The sequence below is a fragment of the Marmota flaviventris genome, chromosome 19 (assembly GCF_047511675.1).
Source record: "Marmota flaviventris isolate mMarFla1 chromosome 19, mMarFla1.hap1, whole genome shotgun sequence".
Classification (NCBI taxonomy): domain Eukaryota; kingdom Metazoa; phylum Chordata; class Mammalia; order Rodentia; family Sciuridae; genus Marmota; species Marmota flaviventris.
Genome location: NC_092516.1, coordinates 15,512,433 through 15,528,642, shown reverse-complemented (window position 1 = coordinate 15,528,642; position 16,210 = coordinate 15,512,433). Strand labels below are relative to the sequence as shown.

Genomic DNA, 16,210 nt, shown 5'->3' with positions numbered 1-16,210 from the left:
ATGCCCATAGTCCCAGCTCTAAGAGTCCCAGCTCCTCAGGAGGCTGAGGCAGAAGGATCACTTGAGCTCAGGTGTTCCAGGTTTGGACAAATATCAAATATCAAAAGAAGAATATTTTATGACATGTGAAAATCACATGAAATTTAAGCTTCAGTGACTGTAAATAAACTGTAAATTTATTGGAACACAGACTCATTCGTTCACAGTCTATGGCTGTTTTCATGCTGCAAACGCAAAGACCACGTGGCCTGTAAAGCTTAAAATATTTACTCTCTGGCTGGGTGTGGTGACACATGATTCTGGTCCAAGCTACTTGGCTGAGGTGGGAGGATCACAAATTCCAGGTCAGCAGGGACAATAACATTGCAAGACCCACTTAAAAAAAAATACATACATATTTTTTTTTAACTCTCTGGCCTTTTAAGAAAAAGTTTGCTGACCCCTGCTCCAGACTTTTCCAAAGGTCTTCCGAGGGAGACCTCTAAAAGGCTACTTTGACATTAAAGTTCTCCTTTCCTGCCCTAAATCTGCTCCTTCACATCCTTCTCCAACAGAATGAAGGGTCACACATTCCAATTCTTCAGGCCAAAACCCTGGGGTCAGACTCAACTCGTCTTGTTCCTCTAGACCTCAAAACCACATCATCATAACACTTCAAATTCAGAAAATAACGATTCCACTTTTCTCCTCTGACCTATTAATGTGATGTTAATAGATGCCCTAATAGTTGTACAATTCTCACATTCAACTATGACGGACTATTCTTTTTATAACACTATTCATTTTTATTTGTTAATACTTCATTCAGAATTTTGATGTAATTTTGAGGTTGGGATATAATAAAATCTTCTGGGTTTGGGGATTTTTTATTTTTTTTTTTTGGTGTTTTGTCATATTTTGGTATAAGGGTTTTACTAGTTTCATAAATCACACTGAAAAATGTTGTCAAATTTTTTCTACCATAGGGGCTGTTTCTATAGAATTTGGTTGACCTATTTCTTGAAAGTTCATTCAAAGAACTCACCCATGAAACCTTCTGGGCCATGAACCTTTTTGATTAGCACGTCTGATTTACCAGCAGGAGTGAAAACCAGTTCATCTCTGCTCTACCCTCTGCTGTCCCCTTCAATCACAATGACCGAACACCAAATCATCACTCACGGAGGGGGTCCAGTTTCTGGCTGTGTGGTGTGGCTGACGAAGGGGAAGATGGGAGAGAGTCGAAGGTCACATCACTCATGTTCTCGTCTCCAGAGTTCTCTGAAAGGCGAAGGAGCAGGGGGGGCCGGCTGCCAGAGAGGGTCCTCACTCGGGGGCTCCCGCACTTTTCCTCTGTCCCCCTTAAGGTGGTCTTGGCTGATTGCTGGGGATGGTAACAGGGATACTTATGTCATGTAGTCACTCTCTGGGGAATGAGGGGCTCTTTTTGTTCTTTCTGTTGTTTCCCTCTATCCCTGAACCCCTTTTAGCTATTGCTCTTTTGCATGCAAAAAAAATCAGTGCAGGATTAACCCTCAGGTATCCAAGAAGGGGCACATGGTACAGATCTCAAAGGGCCTGCCAGCCAGCACCTTCTAAAGTGATAGCCATACTTTGCAGCCCTGAGCTGGACAATATATTCCAATATATGTCCAGGATCCCAAGCTGGTCTTTGCCAATATTCTGCATCTGGTCTGTGTAAGCAGGGGTGTGGTGTGTAATCTCATCTTGCACACAATAAGATGCCCAGAGAGCCAGGTGTGAGTCTAATCTCTCATTTGTCAATATACCACACAATCACACACCACACACCGTCTCTCCTTTCCTACCTGCTGGTCTTCCTCACTCTGGTCACAAATGGGCCCAACTCAAGCAGATAACAGCTACTCTATCATGGGGACCCTCCAAAGGGCTCTGTGCACCAAGTTGAAGGGGATGCATTGAGGAACAGATGGGATGGATCTTATCAGCCCTGATATTCTTGAATTCAGCACTCCAGGCCCAGCTGCCAGTATAGAAAAGCAGGGCTTGCTGCCTGGCAGACGGGCCAGGTTCACCCTGGGCACCCACCAGCATCTTGGTGTTCTGATTCAATGCATCCTGCTCCCGGGGTGAGAGGTCAAAAGGAGTGAGGCCCATGCTCTGACATATTCGGTTGCAGGCATGAGAGTAGAAGAAGAGAGCCATCCCTCGGACACCTGTGGACAGAACAGGGGCATCTGAAGTGTCACTTTGCATCTGAATAGGGGAAAGGCAGAGTGAGTAACAGACACATGGCCAGGGTGGGTGGAAACATGCTGAGCTGGAAGTGGGGGTCAGATATCCCAAGCTCTCATCTCGATACACTTGGGAAGGCCCATCGGCTGTCTCTGTCTGTCTCCTTGGGTGAGTTAAGAACTTGCAGATGCTCGGAGGAAGGACGCTCTGGCTTCCCCACTGACCTAGGTTGCCATCTCCAAAGTCCGTGCCCATCTCCGTGTGGATCTGCGGGTCGGTGTAGAGGTCACCCACACCCTGGATGTCCACCACTATCAGCTGATGGCCAGAACGCTCAAACGTGAAGTGGCTGAAGGCCTGTGAGAAACAGTTAGAAAAAGGTGGTTGTAAGAGTCCGGGCTGTGAACTCTGCAGACGCTGGCCAGTCACTGTGGTGGCTGGGGCGTATAACATCCCAGCTCTGCCTGAGCTGGGGTACTTTCTCTGCAACGCACAATTGTATAGAGGACAAGATAGAGGAAGGAGGCCTGTTCAGTTCTGCAAGGACCTTGGTGATGCAATCCTGTGGCCAACTTAGGTCTGCTGGTAGAAGCTGGCATGGGATGACAGGTGTTTGGTAACAGAATCTCCTTTGGAACACTTCAAGGAGCCTGGGGGGCCTCTGGGGATGTGAGACCTCATTCCCACAAGGATCCTCCTTTCTAGGGCTGACCCTGGCCGGGCTTCACTCCCAAGGGCTAGGGTGGGTGGAGAGTGTAGGTATATGCAGAGCAAGCCGGGGCCTTACCTGTGGAGTCAGGCGGATGTTGTCATCGCGTACAAAGCCTGAGTTGGAGTTGTACTTGATGTACTTGCCCTCAATGTAGTGCTCCAGGTGGAAGAGTGGCTGGCCGGGTCTCTCCCTCAGCTCGATGATGCACATCTGCATGATGTCCACCTGGGAGGAGGTCAGGGAGTGGGGTCAGGTGGAAGGGCAGGGCCTGGAGTGCTCTGACTCTGGCTCCACCACTCCCCAGATGACTGTGGCAGAACTACTAATTATCCCCAAGATGCATCACGAAGAGATGGCATTGCTCCGCCTCCCTTGCAGCTAGGGCAGTCATGTGACCACGCCCATCCAATGGGAAGGGAGCAGGTGCAATGCCATAGCTGCAGCCTGCCCTGCAAGGTGGGCTCTGCTGGCGAGCCAGAATCAACCCTGTAGCCCACAGCAACCCCAGGGAGGGCAGAGTCACAAGACAGAAGAAACCAGGCCTCCCGATGACTTTAAGGATTGAGGCACCTGCCCACTTTAAGCCACCCCAAAGCATGAGCAAGAGAGAAACCCATTTTACATAAACATGTTTGCAGGAATGTTTGCCAGCAACTTAGCCTGTGCCTTCCACTAATACTATGAATAGTAAGTAGTGCATTATTTCACCTGTGCCTCAATTTCCTCCCAGTGAAGAGGGGAATCTCAGACTTAATACAAAGATTAAATTGTTGATACACAAAGGAGTCAGTCAATATTTGCAACATCATTATCATCAGCGGACGTGAGTTTAGTCATCTATGCCAACCTGTAGAGGTTCTCTCCCTGCAATGGGAAATTATGAGAAATTTTGTTGTTTGTGTTGAAATTTCGTAAAGTATACGTTTAATGTTTCATGTAGGAGAAAATGTATAAATGCCACATAGAGTTTAAAAAGTGGGTAGGGAAGACCTGTGGCTTATATATTTTATCTTTCTACATAAAGACTCACCCATAGCATCCTCCACTCTCAGTGCCACCCACAACATGGGAGGAACCAGGTCTGGGTTTTCCAAGAAAATGACTGTTCAGAGAGGCTGAGTCACCAGATAGGCGGACAATAGCTTTAGAAGTCACAGAAGCCAAAGCTGAGAGCTGAGGCAAGAAGGGGAAGGTCAGTCCTCAGAGGGCTCCCACCTCCCATGATGGCTCTATCTCTACATGGATGCTTGTGGTAGGGCCACTTGCTTGGCCAGAGGGCTCCCTGGGCAAGGGGCAATGGGACAGGTTGTGTGGACAGCCAGTACCTGCTCAAACAACCACACTTATCTCGCTCTCTGAATTCAATCACATCACTATTTACTAGATACCCAAATCCCTGCCTTCAGAGGAAAGCAACTAAAATATTAACTACATGCACAAGACTCTTCCAGAAAGCACTAACTGCTCAGAAGAAAAGAAAATACAATAAACCAGAATAACATGGCAGAGGTGGTGGGGGTGAGAGGGTGACTTCATTTAGGGTGGTCACAGATGGCCTTGGTGAGTAGGTAAGACATGAACTGAGACCTGAACTATGAGAAGGAGCTAGCCATGCAAGGATTGGACAGATCAAGACCAGCGTGTAGCCAAATTCTAAGGAGATCACAGCCACTGAGAATGGGAACTTCTTATGTCCACTCCAAGTATACTTAATCAAGGGCTTTGCAGACAGCAGGTGCTCAATAAATTCTGCTGGTTGCCTGGAAGTGTGACTCTCTGAGACACGGAGGAGTAGTGCTCAAGCAGTGAAGGCTGAGCATGAACCAATGATTCCTTAAGTGCCCATAGGCAATAGTGCCCAATGGTCTCAAGTGAAGGGGCCAACCCTGGCAGAGAGTGGGAAGGCCTGGATTTGAGCCGTGGCTCCATCCCCACCTAGCTGGGCAAGTCAGTTAACCCCACTGAGCTCTGAGTTCCTCAGGGAGCCAATGCTGTGTCCATTCCCCACTCCTCCTGCTTTTTCTTGGAAGCCACTGCATCTCCAGCCTCTGTCCAGGTGGCCTGGGTGGAATGCCCTACCTTCCTGGTTCCAAGGCTCAAATAGGCCTAATCTGCATATTCTTTTCTCTTGGTCATTGTGATTGGCTTAAATAGGCCTAGTCTGCATATTATTTTCTCTTGGTCATTGTGATTGGCTCAGGCATAGGCATCTGACCTCATCAGAACCAATAAAATCCAAGTCTGAGACTTTCACTGGAAGTTAAGGAAAAGTAAGTATCGCCATTCTAACAGGATTGATGAGAAGACAGAAAGTGACCCTGGAGGCTGCCTGAGAGTGTTGTCAGCACAGGGAACACCCAGCCAGAGATGGGGGAAGAGTCCTGATAACCTCACTTTGGTCCAGGATCCAGCCACGCCTATAGTTGACACTATTTTTTTTTTTCCTGGTGCATGAAACAATGAATTCCCTTTTTGAATTAAGCCAGTCAAGTGAGTTTCCATCATTTGCAACCAAAAATACTTAACCGATCCCATCTGGAAATGGGGATTAAAAACATTACAACCTCAGAGCTCGGTTTTGAGGAACAGATGACTCTCTGCATATCAGGTACGTGGTTCACTGTGCTCCGCAAATAGGGGTTGTTATTAGAAGGTGAAGAAAGGCCCCTATTAGTGCCACCATCCTCCATCCCCAGATGCTGTCCCCTCGGCTCTCGAGTGGGAAGGAGGCAGGGAGGGGGTCATACCTGCTTGGGGGGCTTGTGCCGATTATACTCCTCCCCCCAGAGCTTGGCCTCCATCTGTAGGCGAACGTCTTCAAAGTACACGTCCCTGTCCACGGGATCGATGTAGCGCTTGGCCACGTAGTTGGAGGCTCCCTTCCACTGCTGGGCGTGCAAGAAGTTGGAGAGCTTCTTCCTGGGGAAAGAGAGGAGGCCTGTCTGGGCACCTTGGGGTTCACTGGGGACCTACCTGACATGACATGGATAACTGGAGACAGAAATGCAGAGGTGGGAGGGGCGTCCCCACTCCACTGCACACTTCAAAGAGCTAGGAAGAGGGGTAGGGTCACTGTTGAAGTTCTCCTATCCCCTTTCCTTGACCCTGTTCTCCTGGAGCCCAATCCCCACAGCCAGGTCCAAGGTGTGGTCCAATACACACCAGATGGAGAGGAACTTAGGCTTTTTTTTTTTGGTATTGGAGATTGAACTCAGAGGCATTTAACCACTGAGCTACACCCCCTGTCCCTTTTAATTTTTTTATTTTGAGACAGGGTCTTGCTAAGTTGCTTAGGGTCTTGCTAAGTTTCTTAGGATCTTCCTAAGTTGCTGAGGCTGGTCTCAAACTAGCAATCCTCCTGCCTCAGCCTCCTGAGTCACTGGGATTATAGGCAGGCACCACTACACCTGGCAGATCGTGGGCTTTAAAAAGGCAGAAGTCACTGTCTCCAGTCATTAGCTGAAAATGTCCCAATTTCCTAGGTCTAAGGAGCCTGGCCAAGTCTGGGCAGAACCCCACACGCCAGGCTGAGTCACTTACGTCCTGAAGCACTCCCTCATTGCTCCACGGCCGAATGGCTGAAAGACAACACATAGAGAGTTATCAGTCCCCATGTCCCACTCAGAAGCAAGCTTGAGGCAGGAGATGGTCCCCTGAGACACCCCCCACCCAGCAGATGCCCTGAACCTCATCTCAATCCGAATATCCTTAAGCCCTCCCTGCTGTACCCCAGCACCAAAGCCTGATAGGCCTTCCAGCCTGGAGTTTCTAAGAGACAGGGAGGAGTACACTATTGGGAAGTGGTAAGACCTTTACAAAGTAGAGCCTAGGAGTGGAAATTAGGTCGCTGGAGGGATACTCTTGAAGTAGATAGTTGGACCCCAGCCCCTCTTTTTTCTCTCTTTACTTCCGGCCATCATGAAGTGAACAAGCCTCCACCACCACATGCTCCAGCCATGAGGTACTGTGCTGCCACAGGCCCAAAGAAATAGGACCAAGCGACCATGAAATGAAAATTCTGAAACCATGAGCCAAAGTAAATCTTTTCTCTTTTAAGTTGATTATCTCAGGTATTTTGTTACAGTGACAGAAAACTAATTAATATACTATTTCCCAAAAAAGGGGAAACAAGATGAATGTCATCAACAATATACTAATATACTAAAGAAATCAACTAGGTCTGTTCATTTGATGAAATATTATACAGCAAGGAGAATAAACGCAAAGTGTTAAGTAAAAGAAGCCATACTCAAAAGAACCCAGTTAGTGTGGCTCCATTGGTAAAAACTGGAAAAATGGGGCTGGAGATGTAGCTCAGTGGTAGGGTGCTTGCCTAGCATGTGCAAAACCCTGGGTTCCATTCCCAGCCCTGAAAAAAATTTATTATTATTGTTATTATATATATATGACTAATTTAGAGTGATAGAAATCAGAGTAGTGCTTATACTTGCGGGGAGGGAACAGCATGAGATGGGCTTTTGGAAGCACTGGTTATATTCTATTTCTTGATCTGTGCACTCACTTTGTGAAAATTTATCAAGCTATAAGCTTTCTTTCTGGTGCTGGGGACTCAACCCAGAGCCTCATGCATGCTGAGCACATATTCTACCACTGAACTATACCCCAGCCAAGCTGTGCATGTTACGCTAAAAAAAGCTTCCCGAGATGATCCTTACCCTCACCAAGCAGGAAAGACTATTTTCTACTTTTTAAAAGGCTGGTTACAACCCTCTGAATTTATTCAATAGCTCAGTTATAGGTAGTGACCTCCAATTTTTAAGAACTGATAAATATATTTACAGTTAACTGATTTTCAGCAAAAGTGCTGAGAACAGTCTTTTTTTAAAAAAAATATATTTAGTTGTCAATGAACCTTTATTTAATTAATTTATTTATAGGTGGTGCTGAGAATCAAACCCAGTGACCCACACATGCCAGGCTAGTGCTCTACCACTGAGTCCCAGCCCCAGTCCCAAGAACAGTCTTTTCTTTTTCTTTTTTAAATTTGTTCTAATTAGGCAAGAACAGTCATTTATGATATAGGGTCTCTTAGGATATGAAATGTCTAGTATGGACCAATCTACAGGGACAGAAGTTAGATTCGTGGTTGCCGGGGTGGGAGGAGTTGAGGGAATGAGGAGTGACAATGGTAGGCACAGGATTTCGTTTAGGGAAGGTGAAAATGTTCTGGAATTAATAATGGTAAGAGTTGCATAACCCTGTAAATACACTAAGAACAATTGAACTTTATACTTTAAACTCCTTTTGTGTGTGTGTGTGTGTGTGTGTGTTACAGGGGATTGAACCCAGGGGCACTTTACCACTGAGCCACATCCCCAGCCATTTTTTGTATGTTATTTAGACATAGGGTCTCACTGAGTTGTCTAGGGCCTCGCTAAGTTGCTGAGGCTGGCTTTGAACTCCCAATACTCCTGCCTCAGGCTCTCGAGCCACTGGGATCACAGGCATGTGCCGCCACACCCGGCACTGATAGATAAATAGATAGATAGATAGATAGATAGATAGATAGATAGATAGGTTTTTTTTTTATTTTATTTTTTATTTTTTGTGGTGCTGGGGATTGAACTCAGGGCCTTGCACATGCGAGGCAAGCACTCTACCAAGACTGAACTATATCCCCAGCCCTATGTACTTTAAATGGGCAAATTGTTGGCATACAAATGATACTTCAATAAATCTATTTTTTAAAGGCACACTACGCAAACTACCACATAAAGAATTCCCAAGGTTCAAAAAATCAAATGAAGCCGGAGTGGAGGGGAGAGTACAGGGATTGAGGTTGGCTGGAGGAAGTCCCCACTCAGGCTTGTCTCCTCGGAGCCCAGGACCCAGTTCACCTGAGATGCCATCTTGATCAGAACGTCATCTTCCAGCCACTCCCCAGTGACAGCGTTGTACCTGCAGAGACCAGTGCCCATCTCAGAAGGCAAAATCAAAACGTGATCCTGTCTCTAACTGGCTAAAGTCTGGGCCCCCCATGACCTAGGCCTCTCCCTTCCTTGGCCCACAGGCCCTGCTGACCTCGTGGGTCATCCCTGATGGGGCCTGGTGTGGTGGATATTTAAATGCACGTCTGGTGAATGCAGAAATATCCTTGTGTATGTAACAGAACATCCCTGGGGAGAGGCATCAGTGTTCTCCACCTCACCACACATCTGAGCCAGGCCCAGCCCAGGAAGATGGGATTATTTCACAAGAAAGACTGTTCATGAGCAGGGAGGGGAAGGGGAAGGTCCTAGCTCCAAGTCTAGCCAGGAAAGAGGCTGCTGGGTTCATGCCCAAGGTAGAGAGAGATGGAGAAGGTTCTGGAACATTCTGTCTCTTCCCTCCTAGGAATCCTCTTTCCCAGAGCACATCTGACCCTGGGCCTGGGTAGGCCCCAAACAGGTTTGTCTGGTGGGAAGCGCCTCAGCTCAGTAGATCGCTAACATCTAACACCTCCCCTGCACCAAGGTGTTCCAAGATCTGCTTGATGCCTCTCTTGGCCCACTCCGCAGCTCAGGCAGACTCTAGGGCACTCCCCGCCCTGGTGAGAACAGGTTTCTCAGAGCCTGAAACCTCTGCAAGGAAAAACAAGCAGAGACCTGGCAGGGAACTCCCAGGCCCCAGGAGGAGGGCTTTTCACAGCTGCAAACTTGCTTGCAACCAGCCCCTGGCAATACAGTGCTCAATAAATAACAGCGATGACTGCTTTATTACTAGATAGAGATGAAGGTACTGAAAATAATCCTCCCTCGCCTGCGAACGAGAGGAACCCAGGGACTGGGGCAGGGGAAGCATATGACTTGGTAAGGGTTTTACTGACTCACAGCCACTAAATATCATAAAGGTCAGAGGGCTCCAAGTTCACTGAGCTTCCACGATCCACCTCACTCCACTTCACTCAACCTTCACAGTCACCTTGAGACTACTAGTTATTGCACCCATTTTCCAGATGGGAAAACTGAAGCTGGGAGAGGCAAAGTTTCTGCCAGAGATTCCAGGATTCAAACGCAGGTTGGTTCAAGTAAGAACCCTACTGTCAACCAGCCTGGGTACAACCCACATGGACAGGAAATCTGTCCCAGTAAAGGACCAGCTTGCACCCGAACTCATGAAAACCCAGGAACAGAGAAGGAAGCCTCCGGTTTAGAAATCTCCAGAGATTCTAGGCATGGCCTCCTACCCCGGGGCAACCAGGGCAAATGAAGTTGGCTACTTTAATTAGGAAATAAACATTTTGGCCTGAGCTTGGAGACACAGCCGGCCCAGCACATGTCCAAATTTCCCAGGCTGGTAATTCCCAGGGCCTCTCTGGTGACCGAGTGTCCTCAGCCTGGAAGCTGTGTGTCACCAGCCAGCTACCACAGTGCTCTTGCAGGAAAGGAGCAAAGCCTGTACCTGCCCTGCTAGTCTGCCCTGCACCCACCCCATGAGGAGGGTTTCATGAGGGAGAAGGTAGTACTGCAGGACGGGGGAAGAGGTGGGGCCCAGCCACTAGATCTCGCTATTGAAATGCATAGAAACGGAGGCTACTTCCTGGGTCAAGGCAGGCATCGAAAAGCTACCGTGCTTCCTCGATGCTATCCTTCCCTTTGGTGGCAATTGTGGGGTCACATGTTGAGAAGATGGAGCCACAAGGTGGAAGTAACCTGGATCCCCAAGCTGCTCCGAAGAGGCCTCAACTTTCACCCCACTTCACAACATGTAAGAAATACACTTTGTTGCATGAAACCCTTGGGTTATTTGTTACTGCAGCATAGCTCAGCCTCATCTGCCTAAAACGTACCCTGTGGGACTCTAAGAAGGACTCAGTGAGATAATGCGTAGTGCCTGCCGCATGCACAAACACTCAAATATTGTCCACAGTTATTAAAAGTTGAGTACCCCTTATCCAAAATGCATGGGGCCCGAAACATTCCAGGTTTCGGATTTCTTTGGATTCTGGAATATTTGCTTAGACTTCACTGGTTGGTAATCTAAAATGCTCCAAAAGCTGAAACTTGGGCTTCCAGATTTGGGGTGCTTGACCTGAGTTACTCTCTTCTCTTTGACTCCAAGGGTACTTGGGCCTCCCTGACAGGACCTCCCTAGACCCCTGGATCTCAGAACTCCCCAGACAAGCCGCTGACCTGTGGCGAGTAGCATGTTCGGTGGCAACGTCCTCAAGGTGGAACTCGGCCCAGGGGTCGGGCATGTGCTTGGCTTTCTCGATCGCATGCTTCCAGGCTTCCTGCAGAAGGTAAGGAAACATGAGGCTCAGTCCAGGAGTGGCCCAGCCTCCTCTCCCCGTGCCATTTCCCCTGGGGAGGAACAGTCCCCAAGAGACCCTATTTATTCTCACGTTCTTGTGGACAGAGTGACACCTCTTTTAATTATACACCTTTTCACTTATAGCCAGAAAGTTGAGAATGAAAATAAGGTACCAGGCTGGGGGTGCAGCTCAGTAGCAGAGTGCTCACCTAGCATGAGTAAGACCCTGGGTTCATTCCCAGCGCTGCAGAAAAAAAGAAGACACCATGCCATGTTATGATGCAGCCCAAAATGCCCTCACCAGATGCTGGTGCCTTGCTCTTGGACTTGCCAGCCATCAGAACTGTAAGGCAAATAAATCTGTTCTTTTTTTTTTTTTTTTAAAGAGAGACAGAGAGAGAATTTTAATATTTATTTTTTAGTTTTCGGCGGACACAACATCTTTCTTTGTATGTGGTGCTGAGGACCGAACCCGGGCCGCACGCACGCCAGGCGAGCGCGCTACCGCTTGAGCCACATCCCCAGCCCCTAAATCTGTTCTTTATAAATTATCTGGCCTCAGTTATTTTGTTATAGCAACAGAAAACAGGCTAAGACTTGGTATAATCCCATTCTTGTTTCAAAAAGCCCATTTTATCTGGAAGGTGGGGGTGTAGCTTGGTGGAAGAGCATAGGCTTAGCATGAGTAAGGACCAGGGTTCAATACGTAGCACCAAAAAGCAAACCCAAAATGCCAAACAAACAAACAAACAAAACCTTGTCCCAAATGAACTCTAACACCCATGGTGGGTAGCAACTCTCTTCTCTCTTCCTGAAGAACCTGAATCTCTTCCTTTGGTCTCTCCAGAATCAGTGAGACCAAAACTCCTTTCTAGGCCAGAGGCTGAGCCATGGGGCGGAGACTAGATGGTGGACCGGACGTTGTTTTGTCGTGGTGGGCCACAGCAGCTCCAAGATGGGAGGGAATGTGAGGAGCAGCTATCCCAGGCCTCCCCAGGCCCCCACTAGGATCCCTCGGCCACCCTGGCCAGCCTCTGCAGGGCTCTGGCTTCTCAGGGACTCCAGCCCAGACAGGGCTGCACCATGCACTCTTCATTTTTAGGAAGACTGGAATCAGTGACCTTGATTGTTTGGCTTGATTCCAAAGGGATGGTTTGCTTTGAGTAAAAACTGTAAGCACTATGGAACTCTGAACTAGAAAGTGGAAGTCCTCCCTAACCACGCCCCCTGCCTTTGAAAACCACAGCTAGCTGACAGCTGATGCAGCCACTCTGCAAGTTTTTCCTCTGCCTTGTCAACAGAAACCTGTATTTAGGAGCCACGGGGCTGCACTTGGCATGTTCTGCGTCTTACTTCCCCCAGTTCACGTGGGACCTTGGATGGCTTTCTACGTCATGTGCACAGACTGCCTGGTTGACCTTTCCAGGACTGTAGGATATATAACTGTGTACATGTCCCCTAAGGTATTTGTCTAATCTCCAGTGGATGGGTACTTGGATTCTCTCCAAGATGTCCTAGTACAAACAGCACTGAAGTGAACATGCTTGTTTCTAAACTTCTGCACGTTCATGCAAGATCTTAGTAGGACTTTTTTTTTTTTTAATGTAATTTCTGGATCACATTTAACATCTGGGAGTTGCAGGGTATAACTCAGTGGTGCAGCGTGTGTGAGGCCCTGGGTTAAATTCCCAGCACTTTAAAAAAACAAAACAACAACAATAACAAATATATATATATATATATATATATATATATATATATATATATATGTAAATTGTCCAGTTCTCTTCCAAAAAAGCTCTTGTAAAATTATATTCCGTGAGAAACTAGGCATGGTGGAGCATGCCTATAATCCCAACAGCTTGGGAGGCTGAAGCAGGAAGATCACAAGCCAGCCTTAGCAACATAGCAAGACCGTAAGCAATTCAGCAAGACCCTGTCTCTAAATAAAATACAAAAAAGGGCTGGGGATGTGGCTCAGTAGTTGAGTGCTCCTGGGTTTATTCCCCAGTAACAACAACAACAACAAAAAATTACACTCCATGAAAAGTCACTTAAATTTCTCATGAACATTATTATATCAAGTAATTGTGAAATTGACAAATCAGTTTGCAGCCTGTTTTAAGAGTAGAATAATAATCGGTCGAGTTTATTGTTATTGACTTAACTACACCCCTATTTTTCTTTGTTAGACTTTGAACTGGTTGCTGATTTTTTTCCCTGTTATAAATGACCCCACAGCAGACATTTTTACATCTTAAAAGCATTTTCTGAATTTCGATCCCTATACTTTAAAAAAAAAGTACCACAGGGCTGAGGGTGTGGCTTGGTGGTAGGGCACTTGTCTAGCATGAGCAAGCCCTGGGTTCAATCCCAGCACTGCAAATAAAATATAAAAATAAAAAAGTGCCACAGTCACCTCTCATCTTCCAGGTGCTCAAAAAGGCCAGGCCAGCCTTTGACCCCTGCCTGTCAGTCTGAGAAGTCAGCAGGACATCCTTCTCAGTCTGTCTATCCAGATATCCTGATCTCTGCCAGAGACACAGAGCTCTCTGGGCCTCAGATGATAACTGCCACAGAGGCTGTCCCATCAGGGAGGATTATCTCCAGAAATCACCTGGCTGGATGGCAGGGCACCAACCAATAAACCAGTCAAGGAAGAAAGTATTTCACCATTAGAGGGTGTGGTATTTTATAGGGTCAAAATCACCTTGTTTCCCAAACCCACAAAATCATGCCATTGGCGATGGGTGGATTTAATGCAGTTGACTTTTCTTTTCTTTCTTTTTTTAAGCACAATATAAAAGTCTTGTACTAACATCCGGGTCCTTGGGTCTGCTTTTACCACTATAGACCAGTACAGTGGAACCTCGACACCCTTGTTTACAGAGCAGGAAGAAGCAGGTTTGGACTTCTGGTGGCCAAGCCTTTTGTAGTCCCTGAACCTGGGGTGGGCACGCTGCCTTGCTCCTTTGAGAAACTGGCTCCTGAGGTAGCAATGCTCATTAGAGGTGACCCCCACCTGAGCTGAATGGGGCAGAAGAGGTACTGGTACCTTTGAGAGCCATCTGGCAATGGCTACGGACCTTCTCTTGCACTAACCTGTGGCCCAGCCATTTCTAGCACCTACCCAGGTGCATCCGGGTAAGTCAGCCAAGGGCTGTCAATGCTCTCATAGTCAAGGGCAAAGCACCTGCTCACCCATAGCATGATGGTTACTCTCATACACAGCCACTACAAAGAAGAAGGTGCCAACATAGATGATTCCTAAGACCTATGGCTTAGGCGGAAAAGACAAGATGCAGAATAACAAACAGTATCTCACCATTTTCTGGTGGAGGAAACCGGAAGGTATTTGCTAAGGATTTCCTAAGATTGTGTGTGTCTAGGTGCATGTATATTTATTTTTTTAACATTTATTTTTTAGTTGTAGGTGGACACAATACCTTTATTTATTTATTTTTATGTGGTGCTGGGGATCGAACCCAGGACCCTGCACTTGCTAGGCGAGCGCTCCACCACAACCCCAGCCCTTGGTGCATGTATATTTATATACATAAATGCATTAAAAAAAAATTTCTAAAAAGATTTACACCAAAGTGACATACAGGCTATCTCTGAACATAGAAGAAAATAAGAGGTCAATCAAGGAAACTTTAGCTTTACCTTCACAATGAAATGTTTCTAGGTATTGCATGTGTAAAATAAATAAGCAACAAAAATCCCTGGATTAGATGATTGGGTGTGTGTGTGTATGTGTGTGTGTGTGTGTGTGTGTGTTGCTGGGGCTGGAACCCAGGGCCTCACACATGCTAGGCAAGTACTCTACCATTGAGCTGCATCCACAGCAGTTAGATGATTCCTAAGAGTAGAATATGCTCTCATTCCAAAGATTCCCACACTGATGAGTGGCTGATTAATCTCACGTAGAAGGAGGGGCTGAGGGTGTTTCTTAAGAAGTAAAATAAAACCCTGGCTGTAGAACAGAAAGGCTTTGGTTCTTCAAAGCCTGAAGATACAGAAACAAAAATAAAAAATGAAAATTTAATACTAAAACTAACACCAGGATATTTCCTGGAGGAGGCAGGGAGTGAGGCCAGATGAGCAGGTGAGACGTTTGCAGTTTTTCTTGGCATGTGGGATGGTATTGTTGCTTTGCCATTTTGTGTTCCTATCGTATTACCACTGACACAGAAATCAAGGCCTCTAGGTCTTTAGCAGCCAGTGGCTCAGTGACACCTCCTTGAAGTGTCAGCTGGGACATTCACAAGTGGGTGTTCTGACCCAATGTTACTTCTGTAGATTCCAAGAAATCCAGTTCTGAGTCAGCCTGACCCTGCTTCCCTCCTGGAGGATAGAAATAGGCTTGCACCAAACTTAACAAGAAAATGAGAGAAGCCGGAAGAAGTGAGGAACCACGGCCAAGCTCTGGGGTGGGAGGAGGCCCACCGTGCTGTGTGGCTGCCTCACACTGTGCCATGTGGACCCAGAGGTTTTGTCAGCTCTCAGGGGAACCCAGCACTGCATGCAGGAACAAGAAACAAAAAAGAAAATAAGGAAACAGCCCAAGTAGCCCACAAGAGGCAGTTATTTGTGGAGTTATTATTATTATTATTATTTTGGTACTGGAAATTAAACTCAGGGGTGCTTAACCACTGAACCACATCCCCAGCCCTTTTGTAAATATTTTATTTAGAGACAGGGTCTCATTGAGTTGCAAGTGTCTCACTAAGTTGCTCAGGCTGGCTTTGAACTCACAATCTTCCTATCTTAGCCCCACAAGTGTTTTTTTTTTTTTTTTTTTTTTTTTTTTTTGTAGTTGTAGATGGACGGAATGCCTTTATTTGTTCATTTTTATGTGGTACCAAGGATGGAACCCAGTGCCTCACACATGCTAAGCAAGCGTACTGACCTGTAGCCCCAGCCCAAGAGGCAATTCTTCAAAAAACTACAATATGTTCATACAATGGACTGTCATGAAACCATCAAAAAAACATGACAGCACAAGGGTGGACACCTGTAATCCCAGCTATTAGGGATGCTGAGGCA

At 46.7% G+C, this 16,210-nt stretch overlaps 1 protein-coding gene across 4 annotated transcripts in view; it reads right to left on the bottom strand.

The window, feature by feature from the left end:
* Eef2k (eukaryotic elongation factor 2 kinase) overlaps positions 1–16,210 on the bottom strand; it is a 59,442-nt gene that overhangs the window by 24,306 nt on the left and 18,926 nt on the right. For all 4 annotated transcript variants that reach the window (XM_027948680.3, XM_071605750.1, XM_071605749.1 and 1 more), the window contains exons 3-10: positions 11,041–11,141; positions 8,767–8,827; positions 6,449–6,486; positions 5,656–5,827; positions 2,984–3,133; positions 2,421–2,553; positions 2,050–2,177; positions 1,162–1,363 (exon numbers count right to left, since the gene is read on the bottom strand). In XM_027948680.3, the coding sequence (XP_027804481.3) occupies positions 1,162–1,363; positions 2,050–2,177; positions 2,421–2,553; positions 2,984–3,133; positions 5,656–5,827; positions 6,449–6,486; positions 8,767–8,827; positions 11,041–11,141 (985 nt within the window). The remainder of the gene's footprint in view (positions 1–1,161; positions 1,364–2,049; positions 2,178–2,420; positions 2,554–2,983; positions 3,134–5,655; positions 5,828–6,448; positions 6,487–8,766; positions 8,828–11,040; positions 11,142–16,210) is intronic.